This window comes from Eumetopias jubatus, unplaced genomic scaffold (assembly GCF_037043125.1).
Source record: "Eumetopias jubatus isolate StellerSeaLion01/CBP00866 unplaced genomic scaffold, mEumJub1_p1.0 scaffold_1, whole genome shotgun sequence".
In the NCBI taxonomy this organism is placed as follows: Eukaryota; Metazoa; Chordata; class Mammalia; order Carnivora; family Otariidae; genus Eumetopias; species Eumetopias jubatus.
In genome coordinates, this window is record NW_028274807.1 from 159,148,542 (window position 1) to 159,159,580 (window position 11,039).

The 11,039-nt window shown below is 52.8% G+C and overlaps 1 protein-coding gene across 1 annotated transcript; it reads right to left on the minus strand.

The window, feature by feature from the left end:
* Nucleotides 1-5,981: 5,981 nt before the first annotated feature.
* CUNH3orf22 (chromosome unknown C3orf22 homolog) lies at nt 5,982-8,268 on the minus strand. The gene is made up of 3 exons (XM_088023199.1): nt 8,180-8,268; nt 7,319-7,450; nt 5,982-6,306 (listed from the first exon to the last, which is right to left on the minus strand). Exons 1-3 carry the CDS (start codon nt 8,266-8,268, stop codon nt 5,982-5,984), a joined length of 546 nt encoding a protein of 181 aa, XP_087879325.1.
* Between the last annotated feature and the right edge of the window lie 2,771 nt (nt 8,269-11,039).

The window sequence follows — 11,039 nt, forward strand, 5'->3', positions numbered from 1 at the left end:
CCCGCCCCCCGCACCCTGATGCCGGTGCTGCCTGCCCCGGACTCCTCTCTGAGCACCACTGCCCCGGTGCTTCCCTGCTTGGCCAGCCCACCCGGGCCTCCATCCCGCCCGGGCCTCCATCCCGCCCGGCCAGGTTTGGGTGCAGCTCACCTCAGGCGGCTGGACACCCGTGTGCCTGCCTGTCCCTTGATGCTTGCTTCCTCTGACTGCGCCAGCTGGCAGGCATTTCTCCAGACCACTGGGTGGGGAAGCATTGAATTACTAGTATTTTTTAGTTTGTGAGAGGCCATTTTGGGGGGTCAACTGTGACCCCAAACCAGAGCAAAATGCTGGTTCGGTGCAGTCTGTGGCCTCTCCTAGCAGCCTCTTCACCGCCCCAGCTCTGGTATTGACAGCCATGGCCCAGGAGGAAAGCCCTCCGTCATCGGGCGCAGGCTAGGGCCTTCCTTGTCAGTGGGCATGGCATGGAGCCCACCCTGAGTTGCCTTCCACTCTGCCTGTCACTGAGCCGTGCTGCCTCTCCCTGTGGCTGGCCCCACCTTTGATCTCAGTCTGGCCAGATCCTAAGTCTTCCGTGTGTGCCCACAGAGCCCAGAGTGCAGTATGGTGGCGGGTTTTATAGGACCGTCGTGAGCTGGGGAGCTTATGTTTTTGAAATAAATGTTTTTTACTTCTGACATTTTGGAGTTTCTCTGCTTCATTTTGCCATTTGTTCTGCTGCATGGGGCTGTCAGATCTTAGGCATCTCAACAAATCTGAGCCTCAGTTTTCCTTTGCTGCCAAATGGCGCAAGAATGCCAGGTGGTCATGAAGATCAGATGAGAGAGATGGAGAGCCCACAGGTGTGAAGGGCTATATGGGGAGTGGGGTAAGGAGTGGGTACACCATGGCAAGGGGTGCTAAATTCTGGCTGGAGGGGTAACAGTGAAAACTTGGGGGGGGAAATCTGACTTTTCATTCTGCCTAGGCTAAAGATTAAAGCTGAAACCAGCTCAGTGAAATCCTGTGCTTTGGGCTGCCTCCCACCCTTCTGTGGATGTGTGGGTGTGTGGGTGTGTATTTGCAGTGTGTGTCAGGCCGCTTGGCAATGAGGATCCACCCTTCTGGCTTTGGGAAGACAGCCAGCTGTGGTAGTCCCCTAGGAAGGGCCTTAGTAACTCTTTGAATATAGGGTGTCCTTTCTCAGTTTCCTTGAATGATAAATCAAAATGCCAGAACTTTGGGAAGACCTGGGCAGGGTATGCCTGAGGTTTTGAGAAACAGAAATCAGAACATAGCCGAGGAAGGGCAGCTTGGCAGGGCAGAGGCCCAACCTGTGTTGTGGTGCCCCACACCCTGTGGTGAGGGCCCGTGAGCCTGGTTATAGGGCCATGCTGGCCTGTGGGGGCCAGGCTGGCCAGGGACTGGCAGCTCAGTCACATTCATGCCTCGGCCTTTGCTGATGTTGTTCCCCTGCCTGCAATGGATGCTTTCCCCTTCCAGGCCAGTCCTAGGGCTCCTCCTTCTCAGGAGCCTGCCGAGGCCTTCTGGGACACTGTCCGTGGGCCCTGCCAGTAGGGGTCAATGACGGCCAACCCTTGTGGAGTTGGGAAGGGACTGCCACTGGGCTCCCCGTGAAGCCTCACCCCCCTGGAGAGCCACGGAAAGCCCAGGAGCCTGGACCATTACCAGGATGGGGGGGAGGGGTTGGACCTGTGACACACCGGGAGCCTTGTTCCTGGCCCGTTGCCCACACACTCCCTTATATGCCTATGCACAGTGTGTCACGTGCCACCTCATGGTCAGTTGTCCCACATGCTTCGATGGCACACACCTTTGCTCCAAGCTCCCTCAGTGCCCACACAGCCTTTGATGCAACCTGTTTGTTGAAGTTATCCCCCATCCAGATGCCCCCCTCCCCCTGCTCCAGGTTGTCACCTTTAGAAGTCGCCCTCCAGCTCTGCAGTCACAGAGCCTGCTGTCATCTCCTTCAATGCCTCCTGTCTCCTGAAGCTTGTCACATGCATGCACACTCCCTCATGCGGGCAGGCACTCCACTGCGCACCCCCCCCACTGATGGCACTTGATGTCACACCCTCTGTTGTGAGTACAAGGGCCACAGTCCAGGCCCGCGCTTGCTGGAGGCGCCTCTTCTTCTCGTGCGGGCCCTGGGGAGTTCCTCCTGCTCTGGTGTCCTCTGACCTGTTTCCTCTCGGGCTGGCACCAGAACTGTCTGTCCTCACAGATCAGAGGCTGACTGCCCACCCCTCAATAGCAAGATCCCAGCTGGGTCATCAGATGGCCCAAGGAAGACAGGGTCTCACGTGAACAGCTGGACAAGACAAGAAGGTGCTGGGGAAGGGGGGCTCAACCTGGCACCCTTCAGTGATTTTTCTGTTAAAAGGCTGCCCCGGTTCCTGAAGGAATCAAACACACCAACTGAAGGTCACTTGGCATTTTAGCTTACGGGCAACTGTCTTCTATTTTGTGGTTTTCCATCTCTCAGAGCTGAGTGGTGCTGGCCAGCAGCCTCCCCAGCAAGGAAGTGACACCAGTGGATTGGGTTACAAAGACTTATTTAAAACGTTTCAGTGTTCTTCTGTTGTTTCTGGCTTTGTCAGGAAAATGTTTCCCGGATTTTTGTAGTTATGGCGTTGGTTTGTTTTGTTTTGTTTTGTTTTTCAGTTTTCTGTTGTGGCTTTGTCATTGAGGCAGATTCCTGGGAGGCAGAGTTCTATGATTTAAAATTTTGCTGAAACAAACCCCTGGTTCTTTGTCACAACACTGCTTCATGCATTATTCAGTTTGGGGATTGCAGCCGGCTGCATCTGCTGGCCTCGGCACCTGGCTGCATGGTCTGGGGGCGGACACCAACTCAGCTTGTTGGGCTGCTACAGCACCCCACGAGGTCCATGGGCCAGGTGTCAGGATGCCGCCCTTCCCCACGGGGCTGGAGCTCTCTTCCCAGGGTGAAGGCGCCGTTGTCTGTGGCGAAGGCTCAGCAATGATGACTTGGATCAGCTGGTTTCTCTTGTGTAGCAGGAGGTGGTCAAAACAGCTGCTCCATGGAGCCACTGGGGGTGCAGGCCCCTTCTGTCCTGTGGCTCCTCCATCCCTAGGCTGTACGTAGCCCTTCTCCACGTGGGCCATGAGAGTGAGCCATTCCCTTCCCGGGCAGCAGAATGTTGAAGACACAGACTGTGGATTATACATTCCAGAGCCTACCATTCCTGCAACGCTCCTGCCTCAAGGGAGGCTGGCCACGATACCCACCCACCAACCCACATCCCTGTGGCAGTAAGCACTTCCAGGTAGCATTCCCCATGGCTTCCAGCTGCTCCATCTGCAGCCCTCCTGTAAGTTCCCTCTGGCCACCAGACCTGCTTGGCCTGAGCACAGGGATGTTGGGTGTGCAGGGAGTCAGTGTCCCCGAGCAGCCTTCAACCGATGTCCGCTGGAAGCTGGGGGGGGGGGGAGGGGCGGGGCGGGTAAATACTGCAGCTTTTGCCCCTCAGGTGGGAGAACACTGAGGCGTGACCTACAGAGTTCTCCCCTGGGATTCAGCCCCAGGTGCCCAAAGTGGTGGCCAGCTCAAGAGCACACCTTTTGCTTCCTTTCCCTTCCCCACATCTCTGGGGGGCTCCCCGGAATCTCCCCCCATTGAAACTACTTGCATCCATATTTTTATCTCCAGGGGAACCCATGATTCCATTGCAGACTTGCTGCTTTTATTTCATTGGTCCCTAAATGATAGGCAATTAGATTAATTTGTGTCCTTTAGCATTACAGTGCTGTGAATATCCCTGCATACATCGGTCTTGCTTGTGTAGGGTGTGATCATAGGATACATTCCTAGAACACAGATCCACTTCCTGACCACATTGTTCACTGTGCCTGGTCCTCAGGAGGCTTCAAGCATCTGCCGATGTACGTTTTACTGTCACTCTGCTCAGGGCACGAGGACAGTCGGGGCCCAGGGTGGATGCACTTTAAGAGCTGGCAGCGTGCCTTGGGTTGCTGTCTGGGCCACTGTGATATGCTAACTCATCCTTCTGTTGTCAAACATTCAGGGGTTGCCCATTTCCCTGTGAGGACTTCTGCGATGCATGCTTCCTGAAGGGTTGGTTTTCTTCTTTGAGGGCATCGCCCTGCATGCCCTCTCACCTACGTCCTAAACACTTGGGGGCCACAGCAAGAGTAGTCCACAGGTGGACCCAGAGGAGCTTCTTTCTATAAGCTGCTGGTGGTCACAGGCAGTGGGACCCCTCGGGGAAAACAGGGTGGGGCTGGCTGGCTTTTGGGAGCCTTCTGGCCAGTGACACCTCTCCAGGGAACAATGTGCACCAGGGACGGGGTAGCAATACTCAGAGCAAGCTGCATCCACAACAGCAAAAACTAGAAACCAAGTGTCTGTCGGAAAGAGGATGGACTAGCCATGGAGTATTATACATGCTAACGAAACGATTAAATGAGCAGTATGCATCATCAGGTGACTCGTAGCAACTTGCTGCTGAGGAAAAAAAGTTGGCATGGAGCATAATACAATCCTATATCGCTAATAAAAAAAAAGCAAACAATGTATTGTTTTGAGATACTAGTTTTAGGAGGATAGGAGAGAGCTGTGGTTACGGGGGTGGAGGGGAGGTGGGGGCGGCTGGAGAAGGAGCCCCCAGGCAGATGGACACATCGGTCACTGCACCGCTACACTGCATCACAGGCACACCATGCTATATTTTGCAAATATCAAGTACGATATAGCTGTGAACATTGGAGGAAAAGTCCTGAGACTTACACAGTCCAAATGGAGATCAGCCTGCCTCCGACCACAACAGGAGGGGACCCTGGCATCTCTGCTTCCCTCTACCACCAGGCCAATGCTGCCTGGTGCACGGTACAATCAGCTTGCTTCCCACCCGGGGCCTGGATGGACAGAGGCCCAGGGTCCCCCCTCCACCCGTGGCAGTCCTCTGCACCCTTTCCCCAGGCCCCAGACACCCCAGGAGCACACAGCAGAACTGACTTCTGCCTCCTGCAGACTGGGAACCACCATCCGGTTCCTCCCTAGGGCTTGGGGAGGGCCCCTTTTCAATTCTCACTCCACAGGGGACCTCATTCCACCTTCTTTCCAGAACAATGCGGCCACTTACCCACATTGCTCAGTGCAGCCACTTTAGTCATCTTCAGGGCCCCCACACTCTTCTCTTCTAGCGAGAGGGTTATAGTTAGTGTCCCCGATTTTATTTACCCTCCTAAGGACTCCAAGATAACCTTCTGGTCCCTCTCTCTGTAGAACAGAGCAGGGAAACCCTTACATCTTCTGCAGGCACCCTCCTACACGGTGCTGCTATTACAAATGCCAAAGAAATTACAACAGTCCCTGATTTTTATTCCATATCACTTCTCTTTGAAGAATCTGTAATCCACCAACAACGTGGTATTAAGTTCATGTATTAAAATTTCAGAAAATAGTAGGCTTGTCCCCAGGTCCCCCAGTTCTTCTGCCCAGAGGTACTGATTGTTACCTACTACACACACACACACACACACACACACACACGTGCACACACATGTACACACACGTACACTCTGTTTCCTAATGTATATAAGATGGGAGTATATCAGAGACACTTCTGTTGTGCTTTAAAAAAATCTAAATATGCATTGTAGATTGCTCCAGACCAGTATATAAAGAGCTAGTTCCTCATTTCAGTGGCTGCCTGGTAGTCGGGGTCTGGCCGTGGTATATCAGTGAACAGCCCCCTAGTGGTGGATATATAGGTGGTCTCCGATCCTTTGCTATGGCGCTGTAATGAATATTGTTGTCCAAATATCTTTACTTACATGAGCGAGTGCATCCTTGGGATCAATTCTGGGAAATGACATTCCTACTCTCTCAAAACCTCACACCAACCATCACTTCATTTTATCGATTAAGAAATGGACGTTCCGAAAGCAAATTGCTCAGTCCAAGCGGAAATAGGATTTGAACCTGTGAAGTTTATTCACATGGCGTGGGATCTGAGGAGATGAAGAGCCCCGTCAGGGTGGTTCCCCTCACTTGAGTTCACCTCTGTCCGGAAGGGAGTACTCTGTGGCCACTGCCTGGAGAGCCCGGGACAGGTGGCCGTGAGGGAGGCTGCTCGGAGCCGGGCTCTAGAGGAGGCCTCTGGAGGGGTGGGCAGCGCAGGTGCCGGGGGGGGGACAGTGGGGGCGCCTGGCCCAGGGAAGCGGCGGCTCACTAGCTTGAGTTCCCAAAGTTGGCTCAGTAGAGGCGGTGGCAGCGGAGGGCTCAAGCAGGACAGTGACGTAAAATCTGGGGCCCCAAGCCTAGAAAAGCCACACAGAACCCCACGGGTCCAGAGGTGTCGGCTGGGGCCACGACCAAGACTGCTCCCAGCCCAGACCTGCCCTGGGACCCCACACTGAGCCTCTGCTGCCCTCCCAAACGCCACCCCCCATGTCCACGTCAGAACCCAACAGGGGTCCCGCGCCGTGCCTCAGACACAGCCAGGACTTGGTCCACCAGGCCTGCGCAGACACTGAATGAATGTCATCCTCCAGTGGCTGGACGGCCGCCAGCAGGTGCACCAGCACTGCATGGCCACTTCCCCTGGGAGGCCGCTGCTCCTCCCCTGGTCTGTCTCTTCCAACAGCTACATCAGCCTTAGAGTTGGAGGGAGGTGCTGAGGCAGTTACAGTGGAGCTGGGGTCCGTGGGAGGTGGGGTGGATGCCCCTCTCCACCAACTGGTCACAGAAGCCCTGCATTATGTCACAGCTGGTGTGTGATGGCCCAGGGACAGCCTGGATCTGAGTTCCAGTTTAGGGCGAGTATGTGAAATGTTCATGTGTGGGGTCTTTCCAAGGGTGTCCGGGTGTTTCACTGTGTGTGCCCGTGTGTGGGGGGTACATCTGTGAGTACATGGTCAGTCTAGAAGTGGCGAGCGTGAAGTCCCCCGTCAATGCCTCCACCCTCAGAGCAGGCTGCAAGGAGACCAGAAACTTGTGGGCTCTTCTGTTTTGCCTCTGCTGTGTGGACGGATGTTGGCTAAGCTGCCTACTCAGGCCTGTTTCCCTACATGTGGACAGGGCCCTCTTCAGGTGAGGCCAGGGCCTGCCCACCCGAGGGTCCTGTGCAGCCTCTCCCACAAACTGCTTGCTGTGGGAGGGACCACTGGACTTCAGTGTCTCCTTTCTGGGCCTTGGTTTCCTCAGCTTGGAAGTGGAGCCTGTTGGGAGAGTCACATGAGTGTCTGTGTGCAGAGCTGGGGTGTAAGGCCAGCAGCTTGAGAGTGGTTGGTGGGCCGAAGCACCTGTCGGCATCCTGGGCCTGTGACTTACCCTCTGACTGGAATGGATCTTGTTGGCACCAAAGTCTTCTGCAGGGGCAGCTGATCCCTCAGTGTAGTGGTCATCTTCGTGACCTCCCAGGGCTTCAGGAACTCTACAGTAGGTTCCGTCAGCCAAGAGAACCTGCAATGGGCACTTGGCATCTTTAGTGAGCCTGCAGCCACCAGCCATATGAATAGCTCTCCTCATCTGGAACTTTCTACTTGTCAGGCCTCATTCTAAGTGCTTTATCAACATTAACCCGTATGTCAACTCACAACCATTTATAGATGAGGAAATTAAGGCACAGAGAGGTCAAGTGACTTGCCCAACACAACTAGGAAGCCCTCCAAAGTTGCTACATTTTTTTTTTTTTTTTTTTTTGGGTCAGGACCTATCAGTGCATTGATGGTGGGATCCAGGACACAGCCTGGCCACACAGAACATTTAGTAACTGCCACTGGTCGGGGCCCCAGAGCTGCCCAGTCTGGGGGTCTCTACTGATTCCCAAGTGCCCTAGGGCTTTACACACTACACCCCACCCCAGTCTGACCCCATCACACCTTTGGCAGGGGTAGGTGTTCATGAATGTGCTCCTCAGGTGGTTCCCACGAGGCCACTGACTCAGAGGGAAAGAGCCGGCTACGGCTCTGGGATGGCCCCAGGTGTCCCGGCCACCTATCTAGAGGCCCTCAGCTCTGATTGGGATGGGGGCGGGATGCAGATGAACCCCAGACTGTCACAGAGCTGCTCAGGGAACTCCCTGTGGATGAGAAACCTCATCCCAGGTCCACACTATACGCCCCTGGAATGCGCTTTGGCATGGCCTCAGGGGAGGCAGGACTTGGCCCTAGGGGCCTCGGAGTCTAGTACCTGTATGGAAACTTCCTGGCAAATTTTTCCTGGGCCTTCTTTCTACTCTTCTTGTACCGGGGGCACTTCTTGGGGTTCTTCGAGTTCATCACGGAAGGAGGTTAAGCTGTGGCACACTTTTCAGCCATGGCTGGAAGACAAGAGGAGGCCTGTCAGAGTGGGGAAGGGGATGGGAGCAGCCAGGCTGGACCTGGACCAGGCACTCGGCTTCCCCTCGGGATTGCGAAGGGGACAGAGAATGGGGCCCCTGCCTGCCCCTCAGGACTGAGTGAGGGCTGGGTCCTGCTGGCCCATCGCCCATGCCCAGCCTCACCACACTGTACCAGTCATACATGCTCTCACGTGTGAGTGTGTGTGTGGGTGTGTCTGTGAAATTTTATGTGTACAGCTTTGTGTAACCACCACCTGGGATGGTTCTCAACTAAACAGCCCATCCCAAACTCTGGCAACCACGAATCTGTGTTCGTCTCTATACTGATGTGACTTTACAAGTGTTATACCAATGGAACCACGCAGGAGGTATCTGGCTTCTTTCTCTCAGCATAAAGTCCCTCAGGAACCAGCCCGGTTGTGCGTATCAGCAGGTGGTTCTTCTTTCAGTGCTGAGTAGGATTCTATGGGATGGATGTGCCATGTTTTGTTTAATCCTCAACTGTTGCCATGCTTTGTTCAATCTACATCTGGGTAGTTCCTGGTATGGGCCTATTATGAATAAAGCTGCTATGAATATTCATGTGCAAGTTTGCGCATGAAAATAAGTCTTTGTTTCTCTGGACTATATAAGGGTGCAGTTGCTGTGGCTTATGATAAGTCCATTTTTAGTTTTAAAATGAGCCACCAGCGGAGCAAGATGGCGGAGGAGTAGGAGACTTGGATTTCGTCTGGTCTCAGGAATTCAGCTGAATAGGGATCAAACCATTCTGAACACCTACGAACTCAACAGGAGATCGAAGAAGAGAGTAGCAACAACTCTCTGAAAAGAGAAACTACCACTTACTGGAAGGTAGGACATGCAGAGAAGTGAATCGAGGTGATATTTGGGAGGATAAATGGCGGGGGAGGGGGCCTCCGTCGGCCGCTTCTGGCAAGTGATAGAGCCGCGGAGCACAAAATCGGAACTTTTAGAAGCCGGCTCCGCTGAGGGACGTCACTCCAGTGGCTAAGCGGGGGGTGGAACCCTCGCGGGACAGTGTGGTCTCAGGACCCTCGGGGTCACAGAAAGACCGGGGGTGCCTGAGTGCGGCAGAGCTCCCAGGTATCGGAGCGGGGAAGCCGGCTGCAGAGACGGAGCCGAGGCATGGGCTCTCAGCTCGGGGTTGCCATAAACTGTGCTCCGCGGCCCAGTCGGGCCACTGCTCCTCCAGCAGGGATCCAACAAACGGCAGATCTGGGGAGACTCCCCTTCCTCCCCCCGGAGGAGCGGCACGGGAGCGCACCGCAGGGATCTGCTGGGTTTGGAGACTTCACACGGGGTCGGGAGCCAGAGATAGAAACGCTCGGTCACAGGCCGGGTGAGCACGGAGTGCGGCCGGAGACCGGGGAGACGGGAGTGACTGCTTTTCTCTGGGGGCACACTGAGGAGCAGGGCCCCGAGTTCTCAGCTCCTCTTGGCGGAGATTGGGAGGCCATCATTTTCACTCTTGTCCTCCAAAGCTGTACCGAGAGCTTGCAGGGAACAAAAGCTCCTGAGAGCAAACCGGAGCAGATTACTTAGCCCGGACGGACAAGGGCGGGGCAATTCCCCCTCCGGCAAAGACATTTGGAAACCACGGCAACAGGCCCCTCCCCCAGAAGATCAGCACGATCGGCCCGCAAGCCAAGACCAAGTTTACCGATCAAGGAGAACGGGAGAACTCCAGCGCTAGGGGAATACTGCACATAGAATTCATGGTTTTTTTTTACCATGATTCATCAGTTTTTCAAAGTTAATTTTTTTAACTTTTTTTTTGAATTTTTCTTTTTCCCTTTTTCAACCAACATCTTATCAATCCCTTTTTTCAGAAAAACATTTTTTATTTTTCATTTTTAGAGTCATATTTTATCCCTTCATAGTAGTTACCCTTATTTTGGGCATATATATATAAGTTGTTCTCTCTTTAAAATTTTGAGATACAGTTTCTTCTAACAGATGAAAATATACCCTAAATCACTAGTGTATGGCTTTGCTCTAGTCTCCTGCCTGATAACATTCTCTCCCTTTTTCTTTTCTTTTTTTTTTAAATCTTCTTTCTTTTTCCAAACAAATTCTTATCTTATCAATTCCTTTTATAAATTCTTTTATAATTTTCATCTTTATAGTCATCTTCCATCCCTTCATTGTATCAACCCTTATTTTCTATATATATAAGTCTTTCTTCCTTTAAAATTTTAGGAGGCACTTTCTCCTAACAGACCAAAATATGCCCAAAATCTCGTGTGTGGCACTGATCTATGCACTAGCCTGATCATATCTGATCATATTCTGTTTTTTTGTTTTGTTCTGTTTTTGTTTGTTTTTATCTTTTTCTTGTTTTCTCTCTCTCTTTCTTTTTTCTTTCTTTCCCTTTCTTTCCCCCTGGTTTCAGGTCTTTTCTGATTTGTATAGAGTATATTTGCTGCGGACGTTGTTAACCTGTTAGCATTTTGTTCTCTCATTTATCTATTCTCCTCTGGACAAAATGACAAGATGAAAAAAATCACCTCAGCAAAAAGAACAAGAGGTAGTACCGTCAGCCAGGGACCTACTCAATACAGACATTAGTACGATATCGGACCTAGAGTTCAGAATCATGACTTTAAATATACTAGCTGGGCTTGAAAAAAGCGTGGAAGTTATTAGAGAAACCCTTTCTGGAGAAATAACTAAAATCTAGCCAAGTCG

Bases quoted from the DNA above. Each gene is read 5' to 3' on its own strand.
- CUNH3orf22 (XM_088023199.1), bottom strand. From the start codon at position 8,268: ATGAACTCGAAGAACCCCAAGAAGTGCCCCCGGTACAAGAAGAGTAGA. The intron at 7,451-8,179 runs GTACTAGACTCC...TGCCCATTGCAG, and splicing joins GCCAGGAAGTTTCCATACAG to GTTCTCTTGGCTGACGGAAC. The intron at 6,307-7,318 runs GTAAGTCACAGG...TGGCTTTTCTAG, and splicing joins AGATCCATTCCAGTCAGAGG to GCTTGGGGCCCCAGATTTTA.